This window comes from Gnatocerus cornutus, chromosome 5 (genome assembly GCF_029298725.1).
Source record: "Gnatocerus cornutus isolate USDA-ARS CGAHR chromosome 5, icGnaCorn1.1, whole genome shotgun sequence".
NCBI lineage: Eukaryota > Metazoa > Arthropoda > Insecta > Coleoptera > Tenebrionidae > Gnatocerus > Gnatocerus cornutus.
In genome coordinates, this window is record NC_142237.1 from 7003062 (window position 1) to 7030441 (window position 27380).

General features: G+C 36.6%; 5 protein-coding genes across 7 annotated transcripts in view; 3 read left to right on the forward strand and 2 right to left on the reverse strand.

Annotated features, from left to right (window-relative positions):
* Positions 1-19: 19 nt before the first annotated feature.
* Positions 20-2141, reverse strand: LOC148174019 (uncharacterized). The gene is made up of 4 exons (XM_088037595.1): positions 1954-2141; positions 1407-1898; positions 1014-1357; positions 20-960 (listed from the first exon to the last, which is right to left on the reverse strand). The coding sequence occupies exons 1-4, from the start codon at positions 2139-2141 to the stop codon at positions 479-481; spliced, it is 1506 nt and encodes a 501-aa protein (XP_087893721.1). The 3' UTR covers positions 20-478.
* Positions 2033-5803, reverse strand: LOC148174020 (DNA repair protein SWI5 homolog). Of its 3 annotated transcripts, none has more exons than XM_088037608.1 (3): positions 5689-5803; positions 3693-3947; positions 2033-2122 (listed from the first exon to the last, which is right to left on the reverse strand). In XM_088037608.1, exon 2 carries the CDS (start codon positions 3937-3939, stop codon positions 3700-3702), a length of 240 nt encoding a protein of 79 aa, XP_087893734.1. In that variant the 5' UTR covers positions 3940-3947; positions 5689-5803; the 3' UTR covers positions 2033-2122; positions 3693-3699. The 3 variants fall into 3 exon arrangements, with proteins under 3 accessions (XP_087893734.1, XP_087893732.1, XP_087893733.1); XM_088037606.1 differs by lacking the exon at positions 5689-5803 and adding an exon at positions 4380-4493; XM_088037607.1 differs by lacking the exon at positions 5689-5803 and adding an exon at positions 4380-4493 and having other exon boundaries at positions 2095-2184.
* On the forward strand, positions 3083-3679 carry Pburs (bursicon subunit partner of burs). Its single transcript, XM_088037604.1, has 3 exons — positions 3083-3198; positions 3243-3367; positions 3414-3679. Exons 1-3 carry the CDS (start codon positions 3084-3086, stop codon positions 3582-3584), a joined length of 411 nt encoding a protein of 136 aa, XP_087893730.1. The 5' UTR covers position 3083; the 3' UTR covers positions 3585-3679.
* Burs (Cuticle-tanning hormone bursicon) lies at positions 5098-6050 on the forward strand. Its single transcript, XM_088037600.1, has 4 exons — positions 5098-5254; positions 5301-5509; positions 5555-5680; positions 5873-6050. The coding sequence occupies exons 1-4, from the start codon at positions 5194-5196 to the stop codon at positions 6011-6013; spliced, it is 537 nt and encodes a 178-aa protein (XP_087893726.1). The 5' UTR covers positions 5098-5193; the 3' UTR covers positions 6014-6050.
* Positions 6051-6263: 213 nt separating this feature from the next.
* The window catches only part of Rpn2 (Regulatory particle non-ATPase 2), a 70958-nt gene continuing 49841 nt past the window's right edge, over positions 6264-27380 (forward strand). The window contains exons 1-9 of the mRNA XM_088037659.1: positions 6264-6408; positions 6708-6825; positions 6875-7044; positions 7095-7333; positions 7382-8004; positions 8111-8363; positions 8417-8605; positions 15060-15275; positions 17384-17448. Of these exons, the coding sequence (XP_087893785.1) occupies positions 6390-6408; positions 6708-6825; positions 6875-7044; positions 7095-7333; positions 7382-8004; positions 8111-8363; positions 8417-8605; positions 15060-15275; positions 17384-17448 (1892 nt within the window). The 5' untranslated portion in view covers positions 6264-6389. The remainder of the gene's footprint in view (positions 6409-6707; positions 6826-6874; positions 7045-7094; positions 7334-7381; positions 8005-8110; positions 8364-8416; positions 8606-15059; positions 15276-17383; positions 17449-27380) is intronic.

Consider the following 27380-nt stretch of genomic DNA (forward strand, 5'->3'; position numbering starts at 1 on the left):
AAATAAAAATTTGTCGGCGCTCACATAAATAAGTGTTTATTTTAAGTAATTTGTACAGTTTTAAAATTAACAGAACCTTAAATGGATGTCATTGCTAGTAAGTTTTCACGTAAGTGAATTTTTGTACGTTATCGTCCAGCACTTCAAATCCAAAACTCACTTTATAGAAACACTCATTAAACTAACCACGTTTCGTTGCAAAACGAAAACTCAAAAACCTATTACATTAACTATTTAACTAACCCTGTACAGAACAACATGATTGATTTGAAAATTTCAAATTAGCCATGAAGGTGACCATACTCTAGGTTGACATCCTAAAAACCATTTCGTCCTATATAGGGGTAATAAAGTAGTTACTAAGAACAACACAAACTTATGCTATTTTAACGTCATCAGTCTCACACTGACCTACCACTTAAAAATACTTCACTTAAGAAACTTGGAATTAACTCTACCACTGAACAAATCCTCAGTCTTAGTGTGTTAGCGCATGATTGATGTTTTGCGTCATAATTGGATACGACACCATCGGTTGAGAGGTGTTGGACATCGCTATAGTAGCTTGTGATGTGTTGATTCCATTCCTGTGAATCTCAATCTGTTGATTCGGCTGTGCTATCAACTGCTGAGGCACGCTTGCAATAGCTAATTGACCCTGCGAGGTATTAGCAAGCGTTAATTGTTGCGCTTGAGATGTAAACTGTGGTGGAGCATTAGCCAATGCCAACTGCTGCGCTTGTGACGTCAATTGTTGATTAGCCAATTGCTGTTGGGCTTGTTGAGTGTTGGCTAATGTCAACTGAGTAGTAGTGGCCAATGCCAACTGTTGCCCTTGAGAGGTGAGCTGCGGTTGTGCCTGCTGTGCTGCCAAATTATTCGCGAGGTTTTGTTGTGCAATGGCCAGCTGGGCTTGAGAGCTGCTCGCTATGGCCACTTGAGGAGGCGGATTTGTGGTCACTGCACATAACAAAGAATGATCATTTCGTCGTATTGTTATTAAAATTTCTTACCGAGGATCTGTTGACTTGGCGCTAAGATTTGCGCTGGCGGCGCCATGCTGACGGTGGGACAACCCGCAATCGATACGTTCACAGGATTGCAAGTGGAAACCGTGGCCAATGACACGGGGACGGTCGCCACGCTTGCGGTCACCGTTCTGATAACTTGTGGAGTGTTGGTGTTGGTGATGGTGACCGCCGGCATGGACACGGCTTCATTACGCTTGCTGGAGACACGAAGGTTGGCGTTCTGGTCTAGTAGAAACTCATTAGTCGCTGTCAGATCGGAGACTTGTCGCTTCAGTTGGGCGATTTCTTTATGTAGCAAGTTGTTTTCTTCCTCAAGAAGCAGTGTCCTGAGAACAGTACTGTTAGAAAAATTAATGAGAATTATGAGATTTTTACCTTGCATCCACTCTACTAAGCATAGCTTGTGGTGGATTTCCGGCAAAGTATCCTTTAAAAACAGGCCGAATCCTGTTTGAATCGATGGGATGTAAGTCTCCACTGGTGATAATCTCAGGCTCAGGTGGAGCAAGGAAACGACGTTTCGGAAGCGCCATTCCGCACTCTTCAAACTCGTCAAATGAAATTGCAGGCCGGCGCAACATGTTTGGTGCATTGATGACCTGAGACTCCGTCAACGGATTGTTAGTGCAAATCATATTCTTTCTATTGTTGTTCTGAATCAGTTCCACAATTTCCGCCTCTTCTTCTTCTCTTGTCAAATGTCGATACTTGCAATAGTTTCGCCTACACAATCCCTTCCGGAACTGATTACAAATCGGTTGCGCACCTGGCAATTGATTTTTACGTGTAGCTTCGGCCAATATGTGATTCGACATGACACCAGTATTTTTGTATTCAATTTCTTCTTCAGGAGTGCAATGTATAAATCTATAAATAAATTTATTGCGTGACGTCATAGAGACCTAATTGCGGTAATACACACTTGCAGTTGGCTCTGGGACAGATGTTGTTCTGGAAGTCGTGGCAAAAATTCAACTGCTTCATGGCGAATTCGTGTTTGTATTTGCAGTATTTTCGATCACAAGTCCCGCGGATGAAGTCACGGCAAACGCTGTCTTTATCTTCCTTGTCTGCTTGACGATCTGAATTGTCTTCAGAGGTATCAGACATTTTTTTGGGAACCGAAAAAGAAATACATTAAGAGCGCGCGAACCTGAAAAGCCAACGTGGGGTTTTTAGAGAAGAAAATGAACACGGGCATTTTTCCCTTTTCTAATCATAAAACATTGGCAGAAAATTATTGACAGTATTTCAAGACATTGTGCAGCTGTGTGCTATATTTTTAAACCGCACATTATTTGTCAGAGAGATTTATCGGTTTTCTGTAATTGTTGGCCAACATTTGTGCTAGAAAAAGTTGAGCCAATAAACTAGAGTAGTCAGGTAAAGTGCAATTCAATAAAGTTCCACTCGTAAAAATGTGACTGCTTTTTTAATCGCGACAATGGAAAAACAGTTTTTTTTGTTAGTTTAAAGTTCGGATTTTAAACTGTGGCCAATTAATTGACAAACTAATTAGTAACGCAAATGAAGGTTTTTGAGAGGTTTTCTATTCACGTGTAGGAGAATCATTAAACCAGTACGTCAACACGTAACTAAATTACTGGTATTTTCTAATAAGACAAAAAAAGCAACAATGGAACAGAATTGGCTTCTACGGAATTTTTTTTTCATTATATTGGTCACGGACACACTTGGCAACCGTAACAGATGTCTGAACTATTTAAATTTCATCGCTCACGCCTCCGTAAATCTCTAAAGAAGCGTTCATTATCTCCCATTTAAACACACCCCATTTTGCAAACTTCTTATAATGTCTTTAGTTACTTTAAACATGAGAAGTTTTTTGAGGCTTTTTTCCATCATAAAGCACATAACCGTGTTGTAACCGTCGGGGTTCAGTTAAAGGTCGCTATACACACAATTTAACCCGAACATACCCTTTCACAATTGGCGTCGCGTTAATTGCCATTGAAAGCGCACCCTCGCCGCCTCCGACCGTATAAAAACACCAGTGCAGCCGCCACTCTACTAAATTAGAAAAAGCCTCCGATGAGGATGTATTCACTCATCCTCTGCCTCTTTTATATCACATGCGTTTACTCAGTTTCCGAAATAACAGACGAGACGTGTGAGACTCTAATGTCAGATATAAATTTAATAAAAGGTAAAGATAATTGACCACGAAACATTGCTGTGATTTTTTTCTAGAGGAATTCGACGAGCTGGGGCGTCTGCAGCGAGTTTGTAACGGCGAGGTGGCCGTGAATAAATGCGAAGGGTCGTGCAAGAGTCAGGTTCAACCCTCCGTTATCACCCCAACTGGATTTTTGAAAGTGGGTAAATTAATTTGAATTAGCAAATCTGTATTTTTTCCCTCAGGAGTGCTATTGTTGCCGCGAGAGTTTCCTTCGGGAACGGACTATTACCCTCACCCATTGTTACGACCCTGACGGTGTCCGTTTAACGGCCGAAGGTATCAACTCCATGGACGTCAAGCTCCGAGAACCGGCCGAATGCAAGTGTTACAAGTGTGGCGATTTCAGCCGATAATAATTCATTGTATACTTGAAATACTTTATTTTATAATAAACCATCAAGTCTATGTTTATCTTTCAAAACCCAATAAAAGCGATGAATGATTATAATATAGATTCTTACCTCACCCTTAATCCAAAGGAAGGTTGTAGCGCACGTGCAACTCGGTTATGGGCACTTTTTCGACGTTTGCCAAGTAACCGAGGACGATTTGGGTTAAATCTTTCATTTCATTATAGTTATGGAGAGCCTGAATTTGGGGCTGCAGATCGGTTGTGATTCCTCTTGATGTGAAATCGTTTATTTGCTTATCTAATTCGGCCTTTTCGAGGAGGAGAGCTTCGTATTTTGACTGGAGATTAGGTTCCATTTACATATCTGAAAAAGATCAGGGGGTTACTTCAGACAACATGAAAGGGCGCCTGTCTTTTTGAGGGGGCACCATTACATTAATTTCGTGAAGAAACACTCTTAATAACGAAACGTAATAGCTCCTGACGCAATTAAAACAGTAATATAAGTAGCAAACATTGGCGTAATCTTGTTTTGAGACATGTGATCACCAAAACAAGTAATTTGTAATAAATGCGACATTCTCGCTGGCAAACCATAAAATACTTTTAAAAATTACAGAATTTGTCCAAAAGTAAGAGCGAAGCGAGATGAGAAAGTAAATTTCCAGGTTTTGCTTAATGGATCCGTCTGATTTGAAGCTTCAATTTTCATCATTTTTAGGAAAAGTCAGCCGTTAAAACGAATTCTTTAAAGAAAATTTCGCGTTGTACTTTAATAAACTAACATAAGATTCACCTTTTTGTGGATTAAACTAAAAGTTTTGTGAAAATGAAAGCACCAAAACACTGCACCACGTATACGTCAAACCACCATCCACAGACATTCCGCCATTTTCATTGTCAATGTCGGTAATGCAGAAATCTACGATCTTAATGATTTGATTTTTAATTACCTATTTCGCAAATAAATCTTTATTAATATTTATATAATTAATGCCATGTGTTTTTTAAAAGTTTTTCAACATTCTAGCAATTAAATATTACGGAAAAAAATCATTTATACTACCTGACAGTCATAAGCTCATAATATTGAACGCACACAAATATAATAAAAATAAGAAGGAAGCTACTTACGATAGAAAAAGTAAAGTCAATAAGGTCAGTTCATTAAATGTTAATTAACTTGTTAAGACTACTTCGATTTTTATGCCAGGGAGTTTGGTGTGATTGGTACGATTGAAATCACTAGCGCCATTACGTCTACATTCAATTATTTTTTTGAATTTCCAAGATTTGAGGTGAAAACGTTAATATCGTAAAATTGTAAGTTTATAGAGATTCCAGTCTTCGTGTTTTTCATTTTAAGGACTCCACGTGTTCCTTGGCCTACATGTTTATAAAGAAGCACTTAAAATGTGCATTTTGAGATATACTCACACCCCGTGCATACTCGCCGCCCCTTTTCCACCCCAGGACGCCCGTCGTGTTAACAGGGATATCTACTATCAGCATGACATCTCTGACATGAGTTTCTCATATCATACCCTTGAAAAAGTGGAGTCCATTGCCTTCAGCTCCAGTGCGAGCAAGTTTTATAAAAGGGCTAAATCATGCTCTGTACAAATAGTCTTTCAAGTGCCAGCACCGGAATGAAACCCCTTGAAGATATAGGTAAGAGTTGAAAGCAACAGTCCTAAACTGACACGTTTAATTCCAGTACCAATATGGAAACTGACAATTTTTTATGCCATTTTATATAGCATGTGCATGGACCCCCGATTAAATAGTAATATTAAAGCAGCAGCGGCTGGAATGACAGATGAGTGTCAAGTGACCCCAGTTATCCATGTCTTGCAATATCCTGGATGTGTGCCCAAACCTATTCCCAGTTTTGCCTGCATTGGACGATGCGCCTCGTATATCCAAGTAGGGACAATTTAAATTAGAGGCAGTTTAAAACGGCTGTTGCAGGTCTCAGGGAGTAAGATCTGGCAAATGGAGAGATCCTGCATGTGCTGTCAGGAGTCGGGAGAACGCGAGGCGTCGGTTTCACTGTTTTGCCCTAAAGCAAAACCTGGGGAGCGAAAATTCATAAAGGTACTTACAAGCACTGAGACGGAGTTGAATTATTCCAAATTTCTCATGTTAGTAAACAACGAATTTGACAACGACTGTCAGAACTGAATGTTAGGTTAGACTTGAACAATCGGTAAAGTTAAAAACTGTAATTTTTAAAATTTTGGATTTTGAAATGAGAATTTTTTAAGAGTAAGATTGTATTTGCTTCAGGTGACAACAAAAGCGCCTTTGGAGTGCATGTGCCGCCCGTGCACGGGAGTAGAAGAAAGTGCTGTCATCCCACAAGAAATTGCCGGATATGCCGACGAAGGTCCTTTATCTAACCATTTCTTGAAATCGCATTCTCAATAAAACCGTCACGTTAATTTTAGCTTGGGAATGCCTATTTTCTGTAATTTATTTTTCTGTACCTGTAGAAAGTTTCACGTTACATTAAATAAAACCTTAGGAAAATGTCGTCGCCACGTTTGTGGATTTTGACTATTGCTTAAGTGACTATTGACAAAAATTGATGTTATTTTTTTTAAATTATAAATAAAAAATTAAATTTTTTATTGTCAATGTTGGCAACAAACAATACACGCGAATGTTGATGTAATCTAAGTGCGCTTGTGCGTGACAAGCACGAAGCGGCTGTCAAAATTCTCGCGGTTCGTGACGTTTCATTCAAAGACTTGTAGTTGTGAGAGTTAGAAGTGTTTTCCCATTGCTAAAAGGAAGAAATAAAATGAATATTACATCAGCAGGTAAGCTTCAGATTTTGGGTTTTTGTCTACACTTATTTTAGACCTTTCGGCTTTCTTATATTTTGAAACTTTAGCGTTTTGCACATGCGTTTTGCAAGTCATCAGGGAGGAATGATGAACTTTTCACTAAATTTTCTTTTTTATCCTCACACATAACTAATAAATCTCTCATAATTTGTCATGTTTTCACAAGGTCTTGAAATTATTCAAGCCGTAACACATTCCAAGCCTTCTTTGATTTTTTTCCTGTACATAACCTCACTTTGGGTTTACAAACAAAGAGTTTTTAAATGTTGCAGCGGGAATTATTTCCCTTCTGGAGGAGCCCCGTCCGGAGCTGAAAGTTTTTGCTTTAAAGAAGCTTGATTCTATCGTTGATGAATTTTGGCCGGAAATTTCTGAAGCTATCGAAAAAATGTAAGTTTCGTTTTTCTTCTCATTTTCGAAGACTTACCAGTTGTTTTAGCGAAATTCTTCATGAGGATAAGATTTTCCAACAACACCACCTTGCCGCTTTGGTCGCCAGCAAAGTCTACTACCATTTGGGGTCGTTTGAAGATTCTTTAACTTATGCTTTGGGCGCTGGAGATTTATTTGATGTAAATGCTCGTACGGAATACGTGGAGACTATTCTTGGTAAGATAGCATTTGTGTTAGTTTCTGGAGGTTTTATCTCTATTTTTTAGCAAAATGTATTGATTATTATACTCAACATCGCATTGCGTTGGCTGATGGGTCCCCTGAAGCGAAACCGATTGATCCTCGTTTGGAAGCTATCGTCAATCGCATGTTCCAACGCTGTCTGGACGATGGACAATATCGCCAAGCTATGGGTTTGGCGCTGGAAACTCGTCGAATGGATATATTTGAATCTTCAATTACGCAGTCTGATGACATCAGCAGTATGCTCATCTACGCTTTTCAAGTACTGAAATAATTTATAAATACTGGTTTTATTTAGTTTACATTTTAGGTAGCGATGAGCCTCATCCAAAATCGCGGCTTCCGCAACACTGTCCTTAGATCTCTTGTTGGTTTATATCGAGGTCTCTCAATTCCCGACTATGTAAACATGTGTCAGTGTTTAATTTTCCTCGAGGATCCTCTCTCTGTTGCCGAAATTCTTGATAAACTCGTCCAAGGAGAAGAAGAAAACCGTCTTATGGCATATCAAATTGCTTTTGATTTGTACGAATCCGCCACTCAACAATTTTTAGAGCGTGTGATGGTGGCGTTGAGGGTAACAGCTCCCATTCCTTCACTACTTGAAGATAAACTCAAACCTAAAGCTGTCGAAAGTTCCACTGAAACACCGGAAAATGCAGAATCTAAACCTGAAGTTAAAGAGGAACGCTCTCTAGAGAATTTGAACGATAAAGAAAAAGAGCACCAAGAGTGTTTAGAGAAATTGCATACGATTTTGTCTGGAGAAATTTCCATCGAATTGCACCTGCAGTTTTTGATTCGATCAAATCATGCTGATTTGCTTATTCTGAAGCAAACTAAGGAGACTGTTCGAGTTAGCATCTGCCACACAGCTACGGTCATTGCGAACGCCTTTATGCACAGCGGGACCACTAGTGATCAGTTTTTGAGGTATACTTCTGAGTTATACAAGTTTAATTAAATTTATATATTTTTTATCCATTTTGTATGGATTTTCGGTGGATGTAAAATTCCATTCAACTTTTTTCTGCTCCAGGGACAACTTGGAATGGCTTGCTCGCGCCACTAACTGGGCAAAACTTACCGCAACGGCATCGTTGGGCGTAATCCATCGCGGCCATGAACAAGAAGCGCTTACCTTAATGCAAAGCTACTTACCGAAAGAAGTTGGGCCGAGTTCCGGGTACTCGGAAGGAGGCGGCTTATACGCATTGGGGCTGATCCATGCCAACCACGGCGCTAACATTATTGATTATCTTCTCACGCAACTGAAAGATGCTCAAAATGAGGTAATTACAGGAAAAAAAAATTAAACATTTCAAACCAATTACATTTTTTTTAGATGGTACGCCATGGAGGTTGCTTGGGTTTGGGATTAGCCGCTATGGGCACACACAGGCAAGACGTTTATGAACAATTGAAATTTAATTTGTACCAAGACGATGCTAATACCGGTGAGGCCGCTGGTATTGCCATGGGCATGGTTATGCTGGGTTCAAAGAACCCATCGTCCATCGAAGATATGGTGGCGGTGAGTCAAATGAAATTTATTTTTTCTTTTAATACGTTAATTAAGAGATCATTGCGATATTTTGGTATGTATATTTTTGTCCAGCTGGCTCGGGCGAAAATGAATAATCCCTCTAATTCGGCAATTAATATTTAAATATTTTTGTCTTCCATTTGTGGTTATTATTTGGTTCATTTTCTGACACGCAATATAAATGAGCATTGAGAACACATTTATTTATGAAGGACCAATTTTATGTGGCAAAAAGGGGTAGCAAAAATTGATAAAACACCAATTAATGTGTTATTACGGGATGATTATAAATTTTAAGTTTGTGCAATTGTGTTGGTAGCAATTTCAATTTATTTTATAATTATATTTTTTGGTTATTGTGTATTTTCAAGAATGTTTTATTACACTCAGAAACATTCAGAAACAAAGTTTTGGACAAAGCACGAGTTTTAAAGTTTTTCGGTAATACTACATTAATGTTAAAGGCGGAAGTTTATTTATCGATTAAACTATACTCCAAAGTGCTCCAGTTGCACATGTGGTTATCTCTAGCTCATTTATCTTCTTGAATAATGCACTAAAGGGTTGTACCAATTATGTAGTGTGTATCACTTAAAATTGAACCCACTTTTTGTTTTATTCCCACGTTGGTTAGAAATCTTCGGGACTTCGGTTTTTAAATGACATTACCAAATTTCTAATAAGTTGTTTACAAGTTGTGAACAAGTTTACCATAGTTTCTAACTTCGTTATATTGCTTGAAAGTTAGTTGATACTTCACGTATTAACATTTCGCAGACTGTTTGTCAGAATTGTTCATTTTTACTTCGTTGAATCTTCGAGGATTTTTTGTGCGCTCACAGTAAAAATGCGTTAAGAAATAGCCTAGAATTAACCAAAACATTGTAATATCTCGTAGAACGTTCATTATGGTGAATTAAGGGCTGAATTCAAGTTACTGCCACAAAGTTGCATCCACGCAGTTGTTAAGGTAACGTGCATTTGATTGGTGTTGCTACGCCAGAAGCTTAATTTGCAACGCCACAAGTCAACTTGAAATCAGCCCGGGCCTGATTTAATATCCTTATTATAATCTACGTAATGTATCAATCGATGAATCATCATTTGTTGAATAACCTTTACCACAAGGGTAGAGATGTGTTTAATAAATATTATAATTTTTTTTTTCAAATCAGTTAGTTTAGACGACAGTTAGTTTAATAATTGAATTTAGTTTCATTAATACTCAACGGAATTGCGATAAATTATTTGTATCTGGTGCCAGCGTTATTGTCTGGATAATATGTAATGAATAGATAAACTTTATTCTCAATTTTTAAGTCGTTAAAGAAATATTAAATATAAATTATTATAAATATTTTGAGTAAGTGTTAATACAGGTGTTTCAAAATTCGCGAATTCCGAATTCAGAACGTTGTAGAGAATTACTTCAGTAGTTCAAATATGAAAAAAAAAGGTTCGGGACTTCCTCACAAAGATACATTGATCTGAATGTTTACTATTTGAACTGCATTTTCTTTAAATAAAGGGTAAAAATTCCAGTGTTTATTGTTACTTATGGTGTAGATGATTGTGGAAAATAATAATGTAAAACAATTTCTTGAAGAATTTCCTTTATTTGGGAGTAAAAAAATCTTAAATTTTTGTAATTTTTCTTAAGAATGGAAGGACAACATGGCTAGAAATTAGTCTGTTACTATGGATGCAGGCAACTATAAATTTTGTCAAAATCTGTCACCCCCTTAAAAATTTGATTCAAATGATGGATTTTTATTCAAATAATGAATACAGACATGTATTTGGTTATGGAGGCATCAGATAATAGATCTGTGATAGCTGCTCGCTTAACCATCTTTCGCCGCTGGACGTGCAAGCATTATGATTATTCACACATGGAAAAGCAGATTCTTGCTGCTTACCGCAACGATCCAAAAATTAGCACACCAAACTTATGTCGTCAGTTAGAAGTGCATCTTTTTTTAGTGGGCAAGCTGCTTAAAAGGTGCTTAAAAGTAGCAAAATTGGCATTACTTGACAGTATCAGTTATGAGGTTTCGAACGTATCTAAGCAATACAAATAGAAATCATAAGGTAGGCCAGAATGTGAGTTTTGCAATGTTGTCGTATTGAACAAATTTAAAGTGCTTACATCTTCTTTAGGAAGTGCGAAAGTATTTACAGGCACCACTGGGTTCCCCCTACCGCGCTCTGAATTCGGAATTCGCTAATTTTGAGGCACCCTGTATAATGTATTAATTTCGCACATTGTAATTTTATTTCACTAGTTACATCTTGCTAAAATTAATGGCTTTTTAGTGTAGAGATTTATTATATTCAAATTTATTTTATTTATTGAATTAAACTAATAAATCAACCTTTTCATTTTGATATGTCATTATCAGTTCAACGCTACCATTTCAACGTTTTTTAAATCTCGGTTATATCAGATCTTAATTATAATAAAATATTTTTTACAATACTAGTTGAATATTAATTATCTAGATCTAAATCTATTCGATATTACGTATTGTATTGTCATTGACATTCTAACTTACTTAGAATAAGTTACATAATGGAACCGCGAAAAGAGCTAAAACAAAATTGTATTTCAGTGGGTGAAAATATGCATTTATGTTTGTTTAAAGTTATATTTTTATATATTCGGTATCGGTTTATTTCTAGCTCTTAGTTAAAACGGACCGTTTGTTTAAAGTTTTAATTACTCGATAATTCAGTTATTTAGTAGCCGCATTTAGCCTTTATTATGGAAAGGTCACAGTATCAGCGAGCGCGACTGGTCTATATTTAAATTTACTACGTGGATGCAGTTAATTTGATTGGAATACCATCCAAATAAATTTTTGACAGGAATATTGGCAACGCAAAATGGTGGAGGTGCCGGGCTATTCATGAGGTAATGAATAATAAGATCCGCACATTGTTGTTTTAATATTCCTGTATGTTTGAATTTGCACTAGAACAGGAATAGGATTATTGTGCTCCGAAAAAGGCTTTATTCTTCTCATGCTTTGTTTGTTTAGTAAAACTGTAAACAAGTAGTGTAATTCGTTCTTTGTGCACGTGTATATGTATGTGACATCTTGAACAATATCGCATTCACGTGTCATCCAATTTTCTGTATATGCAAAAGGTTTCGTAGATACGTCGTAATATGAAATTTTAAGTGCCACCTCTCTGGCGTTCCTTTTCAGCTAATGTCAACGGCTTTATGAAAGACGACGCGAGTCGGAATGTCTTTCATCTTGTCTAAATAAGACCCTTTGACAAAGTAAATATCGATAGTCTTAGCTTTTGTCGCGAAATCGATGATTAATTGTGTGCTTGTATGACGATCGACGACAACGAGACGCGACGTTTTTGCCTTTGTTTCCCATCCTGATTTTATAATTGTCGCGAAATTGGTTATTTAACAGAAAGGGAGGTTATTTTGTGAGAAAATAACGTTTTTGCAAAACGAGCTTCACATGACTCACTTGACACGTGAAATATTAACATTTTCAACAGTGTTGTGGGAGTATGCGTTCCATAGGAGACGTGAAAATATTTTGAATACCGAACTGTAATTATTGTGTTTGATAATAATAGTCCAGGGCTTGAGGTTCTCGAGAAGGAAATTCTGTTTGTCTACCCTTTTGGTGGAGCGTATCGATAATTAAACCAATCAAACTGAACGGTGATAAATATTTCTTGGATTATTTCAGAAAATATGGTTGCGTTTTTATGGCGCCGTTAATGTGTATTAAAATGCGTGTAATAAAGTTTTATGACTGACCAATCATAAAGTATCGTTTTTACTTTGCTGGTGGGGATTATGTAAAAAAAAACGACGGGAATAATTGGAACTTATCAGTGACGTCTCCATGCAAAAAACAACACAAACAACTACTTCCGTTGAACAAGTCCACAACTAGATGAAGCGATAATTCAGGTTTCACTTTCATTTTCCTCTTTTTGTTGGTAACTCGTAAACATGCAGACTACCATAAAACACTCTCGTTGCAGAACAATGCATGCGGGAAGGATTAGTGGAAATATTCTAACATAAACAACCCCTAAACGTTGCATATTTAATACCCCCAACTCACGACCCACTTAATGAAATTGTTAATGTAATCCTACCCGTCTTTGTGCGAGCTCAAAAGCTAAAACCGAAACCTGGCACAAAGTACGGCGGAAAAAGGACAAAAAACGTTAATAACTCGCTTGCGTTAGTTTTCGGGTGGTGATCGACGCGTTAACTAAAGTGTTGGCCGAAACGGCATACAATATTAAAATCCTCGGGAAAACTTAGTTAGCCCAACAACAAACAATAACGTCGTGCCGGAATAGGGGAAAGAAAAAACCGAGCTTCCGACAAACTTATGAAAGCGTTAATTGAATTCCGGGCGTTTAGTTAAGCTTAAACTGGGGCGTTTACTTTAAACGGATCGGTTTAAGCGTTATTGCGAATCTTCGAAAAGTATTTGATGGGTGTTAAATGACTTTTTAATTTTTTTTTTGAATCATGGGCCATAATGCTCATGTGACATTTATCAAGCTACTCAAATAAACTTTATTTTGTAGCACTCATTTCATGGATTTTGTCATCGATCGATGTTTTTCTTTTTTTCTTTTATGTACGTAATTTATATCCCGGAAGCTCGCCCGGAAATCCATAATCAGCTGCATTGTTACAATCCGTATTCATTTACATAAATTAATGACGACCGAAATGTATCGATCCTAGTCCTGAAGCCTATTTCCTAATAACCACTATCACTAATAAAACAACGAGTTTTGTGGGTAAATACAGGGATAGCTATTACCGACTAATGAATTTCGCATTTCGGTGCGTTTAATTATAAAAATCGATTAGATTGGATACGAATTGAAAGAAATAAATAGGGCGACGGATTTGTAGTGCGTCAAATTTGTCGTCCTTTTTTACGTTTTTGGGTTAATTACTTGTGTGCTTGAAATTACAAAAAGCTATAAATTAACAGAAAAGGAGATAGGAAAAAATGCAGTAAATTGTCTTTTTTGTGTCTTTCATTGTTGCTTCAGGGCGACTCTCGGGCATTCAATTATGAACCGGAAATTTAATTAATTTTTATGTAAATATTTTGGATATGAATATAATTGTTTATAACGCAAACAGCTGAAAATTATGCCTGGAGAATGGAAATTGTTTGGAACAGAATTAAATAAGAATGTTGTCTTCCGTTCGCACGCTTCTAGAATTTGTAATTGGGGTAAAATATTTCTTCGTGTGTTAGACAGATTTATTTGTATTTTAGAACTAGTTCAGCGTTTCAAGGTGTATTTTCAGTTCAAATGAACAATATTGTTTGTAACAAAGTTAAACATGTTCATTACCCAAGTAACATTAACCAACAATTGAAGATTGAAGTTCAAAACCTCAACTTTACTATAATAGAATTTCTGTAGACTCTAGACTCTATTTAATCAAATAACCTAGAGAGTTTGCACTTATTTTCGCTTTTTAACAAAAAATCGTAAAAATTTGATCACAGAAAGTCGTATAAATAAAATTGAGTAGATGTGGTTTCTGTTCCTATTCCAGCTCGCCATTTGATGGCGACACTATATTTTTATGTTTCACTATTCGGAGCATCTACCGGGTGTTGCTACTTATTACATTACTAAAGAAGTACTTGGGCGGAGAATAGTATAGAATTTAACTTACTTTATTGTTGGGTCGTTATATGTGTTGATTACATTTTGTTTTGCAACTAAAATTGTGTTTAATGTAAAATTTTCATGCAACTCGTCGGACTGAGTGTGAAGTTTCTGCGCTTAAACATTTTGCAAAGTTACATAAACTTGCTACGTTTGAACGAAATTGTATTTCAAACTTTTCTCTACATTAAATGAAAAAGAACTTGTCATTTATTATCGTTAATGGGCTACAAGGATATTTGAATTGCTTACAGGAAACTTGATGGCCGAGTGCTTTAACAGTTTAGGAGTGAAGTTAAAATGCACTGTTTGTCTAATTTCTTTTAGTCTGAGTCTTGTAGTTAATCTTTTCTCGCATCGTTTATTTCGACGCTGCAGGCGCCCCCTTTGGTTTGTCGCACTAGCCGCAGACGTCACACTAATACCGTCTGTAATAGTAACCTCCTACTGGCAAATTAACTTTAAATCTCACCACCGCACGATTTAAGAGAACGTTAAATCTCATGTAATTACGTACGAAGCCCTTAGTTTATTTTTAGCTCTTACACTACTGTTTACTTTATGACCTTATTCCCTTTTATGACATATGAAAATGTATCGCGTTTTCAACGTCGCGTATAATTTAAACTCATTTATAAACGCCACATATTTTTTACGTGTGCTAAGTCGAAAAGCCGTCTTTACACCTTGCAATTTTACGGCTCGCTCGTAACGAAATTTATGTTATGTTTTTCCTTTACAGTACGCCCAAGAGAGCCAGCACGAGAAGATCCTCCGAGGATTGGCCGTCGGGATAGCTTTCACCATGTACGGTCGGCTGGAGGAGGCTGATCCGTTGATCGAACAGCTCACTTCTGATAAAGATCCCATCTTGAGAAGATCCGGGATGTACACGCTGGCGATGGCGTATTGCGGCACAGGACATAACCAGGCCATTAGGAAGCTGCTCCATGTTGCTGTAAGTATCCAGAGCATGCAAAACGAAAAACTGTAATTAGTTTGTGGCCACATTGATGTTGTGACAAAGTATTCTTACAACGACGTAAATCTTCATTTTTACTGATCAAAGTCGAAGTGACTTTTACGAGTACAGTTCGCACAAGATGTTTCCTTATTTATTTCGTTCATAAACTTTAACGGAGTCTTTTAATATCCTGAAGCTCGGACTTTTAAATCCAACTTTCTTGATTAATTCATTAATCAAGTTTGATGTCTCTTGATATTCCAATTTTTATATTAATTAGATGCTCAACTGGGAATGACGTGTAAGAAAAAACCGGAATTCTTCATCCCTAATTTGAAAACATAAAAACCTTATTACATAAACGAACTTGGAATAACCAAAGCCTCGGCGTCTTTACGTTTCGAAATGAAATAAAGCCCAACGCCGTCGTTGCTGACATTTATTAAAGTCGAGCCATATTTGTTAAAGTTTGTAAAGAGGTTCATATTTTAAGATGACGTCTCAGAGTAATTAAAACGACACAATATTTTTCACATAGTTGGAACGAGACCTCGTTTCCAGGTGGATATTTTAATAACGCCAACTTTATCAGTTTCTCACATCGGGTGGGTGGTAACCAAACATGAAATATTTAAGGACAAGTTCTCAACGAGGGGCGACTATTTGATTGAATCACGATAAAGACATGCAGGCCCGAATGTTGGATTAATAAAATTGAGCAAAGTCGGCCGGACCGAATTATCGTAAATAAGTTGAGGTCAGGGGGAAGGAAAAGGTGTCAAAGAAATAGTGTTCCTTTAAATTATTCCAAAAACTTTTTCCCCGAGTATATCTCTATTGATAAAGACAGATTCTTGTCCCTGTTGCCCGTGAAATTTAATTCAAGGCGTTGAAGAAGAATAAACATACACTGCCTTGCGACTTTTCTGTTATTTGCAATTAGAAACGCGCCGGGAGAGACGCTGTTTTTAAAGAAACTCCCAAAAGGGGATATTCAAAGTTTTTTACGTCAAAAAGTTTTCTTTAGAATGTAAATAAATGGTTCCTGTGGCGATAGATAAAACATTTGTTACTTTTAAAAAATTATTTGAAGAAGGTTTGCTCTTCAGAGTTTTTGATTGGAAGTAAAACTTTGATATAAATAGCAAAAGTAAAAGATTATTGAAGTCGTGTCTGAACTAGAGATAGTTTTTAACAGGTACTTCAAAGGTAACTTGGTTGTATTGCGAAAATGCAAATAGTTCAAAGCGAAACGACAAGATAGAGCGATCGAGTAAAACCTCCGAGGAATTAAATTTTACTTTGACAAACCTTAAAACAGCGGTACTTAAATTAAAAATAATTAAATTCTCGAGTTTTATCATTGTGTGCTTTCGCATGTTGCTATTTTTCAGTTTTTCGCATTCGGTAGATTAGTTTTGAAAAATATTTGATGCTTAAATACCGCTTTAAGCTCAACGTTGGGGTGAAACGAGCGCCGCTTTAAAACTCGAGATTTGTACGTCGCTTTTTTGTGAGCGGACACGTGGGAGGAGGATTTTTCACGTGGGAGCTCGTTATACTTTAATAAAATATGATTAGGGGTATTCAAATCACACTGAAAAAAATGGATAAATGTCACATCTTGAGTTAATTGTTTGCTTGTTTTTGATGAACGTAGTGAGTGAAGATTGGAATTTTTATCACAGCTTCGTCTTGAGTTAAAGATGACCAGAGGTGTGTTGAATCTTAAAAGACGTGATAGTTTTTATAGTTGCCGGCGGAGTGGGCGCGCTTTAATCCCATTGATGAATGAACGAAACTCTTTGTGACATCGTAATGGTTATAGCGTGAGCTTGTGAGAAAAGAATTATTTTGTCGCCATTTCATTTGGAATTGAATCATTTCCTACGTGACGGCCTCAAATTGACACGTTCGTTATAAATAGATGTTGTAAACACGTCCATCATTAAGAAAATGTGGGTGTGTTGTACTGGACAAAAAATTCGCGATCGATTAGCATCGATAGCGACCTCATAAATCATTTTCTGAAAGGTGAAAATTCAACCTCTGTTGTTTCGTCGATTTTAATTAAAATTTCTAATGGGGTGAAATTTTTGCAGGTGTCCGATGTGAACGACGACGTCCGCCGCGCTGCCGTCACCGCCCTCGGATTTCTTCTGTTCAGGTAGGAAAACTTTCATTGTTTGCATATCCATAAAAGTAACGTGATTACTTGCGAAAAAGGGAGAATCCACGAGGGAAAGTCCGTGCTCGATCGATTCGTTCGGAAGCGTGGAAAAAGTTCGTGGTATCGTGTTAAACGACGTTTATACAAATTAATGCTATCAAAGCACAGTGGAATCCAAAATTCGAAGTTTTATTTGAATTGGCTTAAGCGACGAAAAAGTTACGTGCTCTTCCGTCTAGAATAATACCCAGCGAAGAAAACATTCCAGAATCGTCCCACGAGGGCGTCGTTACGAGAAGAAAGAGTTTGTTTCTGTATTTATTCAGCCATTAGGAAAGCGGAAAAAACTTATAAGTTAACCGCAGCGAACGTACGCATTGTTTTCCGACCGAATCTCTGCAGGAAAAAAGTCCTCGAACGATACACAAAAAACACTTTTGTTTTATAAAGTGCCAATACAAGTTTAAAAAAAAGTTTGCTTCAATTTAATGGCGTTTCGATTACCGTCAGATGAAACTAAAATGAAATTACATAATATGTTTGTGTTTAAAATAGCGGAAGGAGAAGTACTCTTCATTTAATTTTGGAAAATTGGCCGCTGGATACACCTCATCAATTATGTAAATGAATTAATTTTTCTGGGTGAGATCGTCGGTGCGTGAACTGGTTTATTTGCGGTTTCGTGGGCATTGATCGTGATTTTTTTCGCCAGTTTTTTCTCATCTATTTTCATTTGCCTGTGTAGGAACGCGATCTGCACAAATTATCTGTTCGACCTTTATCCTTCTGTATTAATATTTAATTCCGTTCAATTGCGCACTTCAGCTAGCGGTTGCTCTTCGTCCTATTCAAACGTCGTTAAAATTTTAATTGGTTGATTTCAGCGCGTTGCACTTGTTAGGTCAGCAAATTGTATGTTATTTGTAAAGCGAATAGGTTTTGTAGGCGTTATTTGAGTGGGTTTTTGGTGCTTTTTTCTAATAAATGAAGGGTATTTTTAATTTCGTGCAGGTCGACTCTATTTTAATGTTAGATTTGATTGCTATTTCCAGTCTTGGGAAAAGAGTAAAACACTATATTATGTATGGTGATATTATTATCTTCGGATTGAAATGACGTTGAATGACGGGTTGGGTTGAAACAGTCAGAAACTCCGTACTTTTTTGCTGTCGACTATAAAACGCGTTTTATTTATAGATTTTAAGCTTTTGATTTAATTCGCTACTTTTAATTTAATTGTAATGGGTTCGTGATAAAAATAAAAATCAACGGATTCCTGAGATTCTATTTCTATGTGCAGATGAATATTTCATCGCGCCTTTGTTCTGCTGTTTCGATCTTGAGAACAATTATATCTTCATACATCTTAGCGCTAGACGAAATGCCTGAATTATGCAAATGAAGACGATCAATATAGCACTCTTATTTGTAGCGAATGTAGTCAAATTTCGCTGCTGAACATTTGACGGTTCAATAGAATGTTTCGTTTTGATTGAAACTGCGATTCAAACATTGTGTACCAGCGTTGGTATTGAAAGTCAACAAATAATAATTTATTGCATTTTTTATACGGATTCATATTGAATATCTGGTTTTTGGTTATCAAACTATTTTAGTGCATTTTTAATTTTGTGGTGTGTTTGTTTTGCACATGAATAAAAAAATTCGTTACGGAATTTTCATTTCCATTTACTTGTTGAATGTTTTATAAGTCCCTCTTGATTTTTTATGTGTTGGCTGGTTCTCCTTTTTCAATAATTTAACAGACTCGATATTTATAGATTGTTGTTGAAGATTGGGTCAAGGTAGAATCAGTGAATTTAAAATATTAAGTTAAAAATGTGAGCATTAAGTTGTCAAGGAATGTTTTTCATTAAATTTTGGATGTTTACCGTTATCACGTTGTAATATAATAAACATCAAAATTAACATCAAAATCTTTCGACATCTTTTTTAATCATACATTTTGACTCGCAATACCTAATTCAATTAGCACGGTAATAACTTTATTAAACAAAGATTTGTTTGTATTCAAAATTGGATAAATTATATGGAGAACATTAATTTTCCTGAAAAGAAATCTTAATGGCAATCCGAGATGCTGTATTTCCACTTGAAAGGTTGTAATGTAACTAATAAAATTGTGAAAATTGTTGCCATTTATTCGACATGGTGTCAGTTTGGTGTACAATTTTCCCAATAACTCAATAATAAAATGTATTGACTTTTGAACACTTCCGTACTTTGTATTTGAGTGTCATTATTAATGCAAATTTTAATTTACTTTGCGTGCATAATATTTTAATCGAAATTGAACTCAAACAAGCCGAAAAATGAATCATGCAAATGACTACCAAAAGTTTCACATTAGCAGGTTTTCGCTATTTATTTACAGGTCCTGGAGTTGAATTTTCTCTCATGTCGGGTAACTGAAGTGTCACATTCAATATTTACAACTTCAAGAACAGTTCTTGAAGTACGAGTTAAAGGGATATAAATTCTCCAATATCTCTTGGTTGGTCTTTTTCCAACGATTATGTAAAATTCATATCTTTCGAATCCCGGAACAATAATTAATAATTTCCATAAATTTAAATTTAAGATTTAGGTTTCACTTTCCCAAAGGGACACCACCCGGTGAAATTGTGCTAGTGAAAGTTTAGATTTACCTCATGGAGGTTTTCGCATTTCTTGATGCGGATAATAATTATTGTTACGCCGGGGGAGGAATTTACGGGCCACTTTTCCGCTGGCACGCCAAAGTTTAATTAAACAACACCGTTTTCTGGTGCATTTTATTGACGGATCGTTTCTCAACAGTAAAAGACGACCTAGGTACCTGAGCACACGTCGCAGTCGTTGATTACTGAAAACTCGAGTGTGGAGGTTTCATTAACAGTTGAGTTTTACACTCTGGACGCAAGTTGCATGCGGAATTCCGAAGGATTTTTAAAAGCAAATAGCGTTTTTTTCAAGGAATCAATCGTAATTAGGTGGTGTGATGACGCAATTATTTTTTTTGTTGCAAATATACTAAACGCAGCAATGTAATTAGTTCGACGAGTTGCTCAAAAGTTAAAAAAGTGGAAACCGGATAACAACTGGAAAAAGCAGCTACCGACTTTATCAGTTAAATTATTAAGGAAAGGATGCCAGCCATAAACCAAGTCAACGTAATAAAAGAATTTATATTTACATCTGAAAATTAGGTTCATTAAGTATTCGATGCGCAGCAAGACATAAAGATGTAATGACAAGAATAAAATAGCGACAATTCCCGAGATCAAACTGCTGACGAAATGTAGCTCGGAAATAGGATCTACAACTCGATCTAGCGCTTTGCACTTTGTAAATGTTTACATTGTCGATTTTTTGTTGTTGTGGCAGCAGCGTTGTATTTGATTGACATAGTTCATGAAAATATTTCCCTGACAGGTATTGCAGACGCTGCAAAATTTGGAGCAAACCAATTAGATCGAACGATATAAAGGTGAGCGTGGCCGGGTGCGATAAGCTCTCTGACGATCCAGCTAATTTTGCGAAAGGTGGTGAAATTTCCAGCGAATCATCGTCGACTGGTCGGAAGAAGCCACTAATGTAATAGAACGAGGTGTCAAGCGACAAATCCGTGATCTCGATCCTTTCATTTATTAATTGATTAAGGTTTTTATTAAATTATTTACTTGGATGTCCCGTAAACAGTCATCAATCTACATTCATTCATCAGGGAGGAAATCACAGATGACGTTGACTTCCGACCGCTCTGATGGATGCATTCGCGACCAAAATTCTTAAACCAGAAAATGAAAATTTCCCATCGGATTTTATTTTGGTACATAATATTAATCGATGCTTTAGCACGATTAGTGGGTTTCTTATCGGTCCGTAGAACAAAAGCTGAATACCTAGTTTTACCATCTATAGAATTTCGAGCGAGTAGCGTTCAGAATGAGTGTAGTAGTTTTTGTTTTCATTACAAACATTATTCAGCTTTTGTTGGCAGGGATTAACGCAAGCTTCAAAAATGGTGGAGGCGCCGGGGCGAAAGATTCGAGTTTGTTGAGTGAACCACTTTGCGCTTTCAGTTTTATATTAAACAAGTTTTTTTCAGTTAAATCACATTGTTTAAAATAGGCGTTTCATTATCTTTGATGTTAATACAAATTGATGGGTTTGTTTTTTGGCTTTCAAAGTTTCCCGATTACTAGAAAATCCAGTTTGGTTTTTGCCCAGTTCTTGGGTAAAATTCCTGGATTATGTTTGTGTAACAGGTGTATCGCTGGTCTTGAAGGTTGCTCTTGATTCAATTCGCTAATAGAAGCAACCTTAGGCCATTTGATGATTAATTGGCGACCTGTAGATACTGGAAACTTTCTTCTGAAGAGACGCCTTAAATTCCGTTTCGCCGTTGGCTGTTTCGTTTAAATTTTGTTCAGCCGATGAAAACGCGTCGATTGCCTCTCCTCCATCTCATTATTTTTATTAATGCATATTGAGGTTTGTTTTATTCTTTGAATATTTCATTCGACAATAATGAGATTACGTCGTTGGTTGTACAAGTAGAGTCGAAGGTTTCCCGGGCATAAGTTATTTGGACTTGGTCTTTCTCTGTCTGTGTGTGCTTTTCAAGCCAGCAACAGCAAAACTTGTTTGCACAAGAAACTCATATTCAGCGTATTTTCTTAACTTGAATTCAATTTCACGTCCCATATTTACTAAACTTCCGAGAAAATGTGGCCTGCCTTTATATCAACGTTTTATTTGAAGAAGTGCGCATTCTGTAAAGCAGCTTCGAAAAGGATGAGGCGTGATTCGATTTGCACGATAGTGTAAATTCTTCCTTGAGATTATATTTGAACTTCTTCTGCACAAAAGCTTTTCTTAATTATTATCATTAACAAGTTTGTTGTAGTTAAAATGTAGATTTAGTATGCATTGGTTTAAAATAATTACCACTAGGAATACACAGAATATTTAAATTAGTTTGTATAACCCGAGGAAAGCGTATTTTTAGTAAATTAATTACAAATGAACAAAGCAATCGCGCTAAAGCGAATAATAAATTCCGAATCGACATTGCACATATGCAGACACATTCTTCGTGTTTATTTTGGAATAGCATGACGTCTCTACTAAATTGATTTGTGTAATATTACACTAGGAATTGTCTTAATTAATTTCGAAGAGAATGCGGGTGATGCACGATGGGAGCTTCGAGGAACAATAAAATCAGATGCCTCTAGGGACCAGATAAAACCAACTATATTAACCTATTTTTGCCGCTGTCGCGTTTACGACTGTATTAACTCGAGTATGGATATTCACCGACGAGGTTTCAGATTACGTTTTAATGACTTGTTGGCATATAAGCTTAGAGAACAACGAACAACAGCACTTGGCTTCAGGTGTTTGCAAGTCGCTGATGGTTTTTCGTCAGAATTTCCTCCTGTTTTTATTAGATTAATGTAATTAGGGTGACAGATGTCGCTTTGTATGATTTGGTTTGTGTGGCAAATACGATAAAGAGGGTACAAGCACAGATTTCGCATAATTGGCTTAGATAAGAAGATATGAGTTTAATTATATTTTAGACGGAATTTTATACACAGCTGTCGATTAACTTTGCAAATAATGGATTATTACCGACAAAAACATAATGCAATCACTTCATTCTGTTATTTCAACAGGAGAATGACAATATTCAGGACAGCAATGTTACCGTACACAGCGTTGTACAAACAATAGCGTTTTTCCACTCGTGTAATTCATTTTACTATTTTCGCGTTACGTCATTAGGCATCCTGTTCCTGGAGTTCATTGTGTTCATTAATCATTTGTTTTGAAGAGGCGAGCATTTAATTTGATTCTGATTACGTGAAAATGTTGCTTAAATGAGGATAATAAGGTAATGGTTTTTTGTTGTTTTGTTTGAGTGTTTTGTTGATCTGGCTTTATATTTTTCGTGGGCAGTAAGTGGTATTTACATATATTCAAGGATTTGCTATTATTTATTGGATCATATTTAACAGACCATAGTGTCGGTGGAAATTTTAAAGGAATTAATTTAATGGCTGTTTTGCTAATGGAGTTGTCAGGTTGGGTGCTTTTAAAATCGATTATATTTGTTATTGCCTTTTTGAATAACATCATTAAAATTCTTTTAAACTGTTTTAGTGGACATTTCAAAATAAACAGAAATTTGTTTATTTTTTGTATCGCAAATTAATAAATTGTGAGTTTGTTGAGAAATTTGCTAATTGATCATTACTAGTTTGTTTTGTTTCAAAATAGTGGGGTCTTATTAAAGATTGAACGTGTTACCGAAAAAATTATCGTAATTTCTTTTTTTTTTCACTGTGAAGTAAGAGTAAATTGGTTTCTATGTTAACAGTGCCAAAAATGCAAAAATATTGAAAATATTTATAATATTTGCAGACAAAGGATTATTAAGTACATTTACAAGGTTCTCTAGATTTTTTTTTATCAAATTTCCTTATTATAGAGATCAGGAGGTCGGAATATAGAGGTTTGTTTTAACGAGGTTTTAATGTATTAAAAATTTGAATTTTAACCGGCTCTTCAAAATGGAGTGAGTATTTATTCTAACAAGGCAATAATCTAAAAAAAATTGACTTTTTTTATTTTTGGAATTTAGCGAAATATCGAAACCTTTTAACGTAGTTCATTTTGTAAAACTTTTTTTTATAAAATACTGAAACATTTCTGCGCTGCTTTTTGTTATTTACTCCTGGTTTGCATTAGTGACAACATGCATGGCCGCATTTCTATTGTACTGAAATTTCATCACATACAGTAAAATTTTTAAAACATATTGCATACATAGAAATTTTCATAAAACATATTGCATACAATTAATTTATTATCAAAGGGGTTGTTATTAACAGCGAACATGCATTCTGAAATGACAGGACATGCATTAAACAGTTGTCAATTTATTTTGATTTAGGATTTTGCTTAAAAACTGCAAACGTTGCCGCTTAAAAACGAAACTGTAGAATAAATTTCCAGTTTGACGGATTGCAGCAGTAACAAAACGAATACGAGTAAAGTTTACGATACACGTGTGACGTTGCCATCATGTTTTTTTTATGATTTTGTAGGTTTGGACGTTTTTTGTCTAAGTCACTGATTTCTTATGAAAAAGGTTTCATGATCTTATATGTAGATGGAAGAAAAAAGCAGTAAGTGTTCTTGTGCAATACTTAATAATTGTGATTTTACCGACCTTCCCTACGGCACTTACATTGTGGCTTTTATCATGGATCGTAACTTCGTTCCTTTTCGGAATTTTTTGGATTATTGAACGCGGTTTTTATTTCTCTCAAGCACGATTTTAAGATACATCTTTTATTCTACCCCAAGAGTTTAGAATCAGTTCGTGACATTGTTATGGAGGTCGACCGCATAGGTGAGGTGCCACGAACTAAGAACATAAGCTGGGGCGGATTTCCCGTCTTATCGCAGGGTGACGCGTCTAGAAGCGTGTCCTTGGCCCTACTTGGAATTAATTTCAATAGAAACTGTTGCGAAAACCGACACGCGCGTTTCGTGTAACATACAGAGCGGTTGAACTGAACATCCATCAATTAACGGACCCAACAAATTAATCGTGCCGTTGGACGTAACGGATAGTCGAAGTTTGACGAGTCGCCGCCTTCAAGTGAATTGTTTGGTCAGTGGCTGCCACTATTGGCAAAAAGAGCAACCGTGGGATGCTATTAGCACAGAATTGAAACACTGTTCCCTTTTCGAGTGTTGTTCGGTCGTGGCATTGGAACATAATTTGGTTGAAGTTGACGGCTGTTTGAAGGAAACGAATTGAAATTACTTTGAGAGAACAACAAACGCCGGCCGTACATTTCGCCGGATATATTTTCTTCAACAATATTTTCTTTTGTAGGGATACAACCCTAACAGAAATCGATGGAGTTTGCATTCGCCTGAGGGTTGCAGCGTGCTATATGACCAATGGATTTCATTTCCCGGGTCTCTTGCGTCACCACTTCTTTTTCTTTCGGTCCATGAAGTGAAGTGTACTCGAACCGCACGGGTCTCTTCGTGTTCTATTCACTCGCTTGGTTTATGTAAAGGGAGAAAAAACCCACTCGTTCGAGCGTATTGCGTGAATCGCGGCGTCATTTCCAGGTCCGAGACATGTTAATAGTGAAAGAAACTGACGAGGCATGTAATAATAAGAAAAGATTCTATAGACGGTTTATTCGTGAATGTCAAAAGCATAAATTTGCTTGCAGATCAAATTATTGCTAACGTCTGTGCGCTAGGAAAATAGAAACTTGTTGCTTGGTTTTGTTTGTACGTGCGGATTTGGCGGTGGTTTCCGGGAAAGGCGGCTTTAACACAGGAAAACAATGGCGGCGAGCGTTGGGAGATTAGCAGGAATTTTTCGATGTCGTGAATGAACCACGGCCTGCATATGAATGAGCCAATTTGTTAGAGCGTGTGTTTAATGAATTTAATGTCAAGGAAGCTTTAAAGCAAATCATGCATTCTGTTTCATCCATAAAATCACAAAATGAAACAAAAACTATAATTTAGAAATCCATTATGCAATATTTCTCAGTAAAATTTTGTTTCAATTTTTAGTTGCTCTTTTTTTCACTGTTTCACAAAATACTCTTGAATTATAGGTACCAAAAGAAGCAACATACCATTTAATACTGTGTGGGTAGTTGGGAATTTATGTTGATTAATGTGGTGGGCGATGGTCTGTGGTTTTGGTACGGATCAGTTAATATACACATGTAGCTAATGTTTCTATATAAATTCACTCATACGTACGATAATCTCTTGCATTATCAACTAGTTTCGAAATGTACTACTCAGCTTAACTGAAAGTCAATTTTAGCAGACCAGATACATTAGCATTTGCAACAAAAAATCTGTCGGCACTCAGCTCGCTCAAATGTTGAAGCGATGAAAACCCCCACATCAACCATTGTTTTTAATAAAATACCATTTTTAATATTTCTTTTAACAATTCCTTTTCGGTCACTATCAAAAAGGCCACCTTTTTGTTCTCTTTGTGGCACCTGACGGTCTAAGCCTTTACAAGAGTGCACCGGCAGTAAACGGAGCAGAAAGGCGATCCGTCTTCATTACTTTAACAAATTTGACGTGACCCCATCTCGGGCCATTGTGCATGGCCGACTTGCAACGAAGAAACCTTCCCAACGCCATTTATTACGGTCTCTCGAGGGTGGTCAATAAAGGGACTGTTCACCTCTTTTCGTGCGTTCGATTGTACAACACGATCGGAAATGGAATTTTAAAAGCACGTACGATTCAAGAGGGGTGTCTCATTCGTGTCAAGATTGATTATGGAGCCTTAAAATCTGAAAATGATGAATATGCATGGATTGATGTGTTTATTCCTATTGGAAAATACAGTTGGGACGATAATGGGAGTTGTAAATTTGCGTCTTCAAAGGCGATTATTTTACGGGAGTAAGAGGATTTTGGTATTAACCTCAAATTATTATTTTACCTCTTGATGGGGGTTATTTTTGTTTCAACAGCGGCTCTTTTCGCTTTCATTCTTTCAGACCATTATTATTACTGGGTGTAGTTTGGTTTTGTGAGTGGGTCGTTAGCAGAACAAGCGAATCTTAAAACAACAGTTCTGATCAAATATTCGTTCGCTTTTAATTTAAAATTCTTTGGTTTTCGTTCGGGTGGATTTTAAGAGGATCCGGTGACCGGAAACGTTTATCCGCTTCGAGGATGTGATTTCTGAGAGTGATTAATGTCGTTTTGGTGATTTCCGACTGCAATACGTGCGTCTTTGGCGAATATTCGAGCGAAAGGAAATTGGGGGACGGTTCCAATCACTGATAAATGTCCGGTGTAGTTGTTTTTGCTGTAATTCATTTATCGGGAGCGTGACCCAA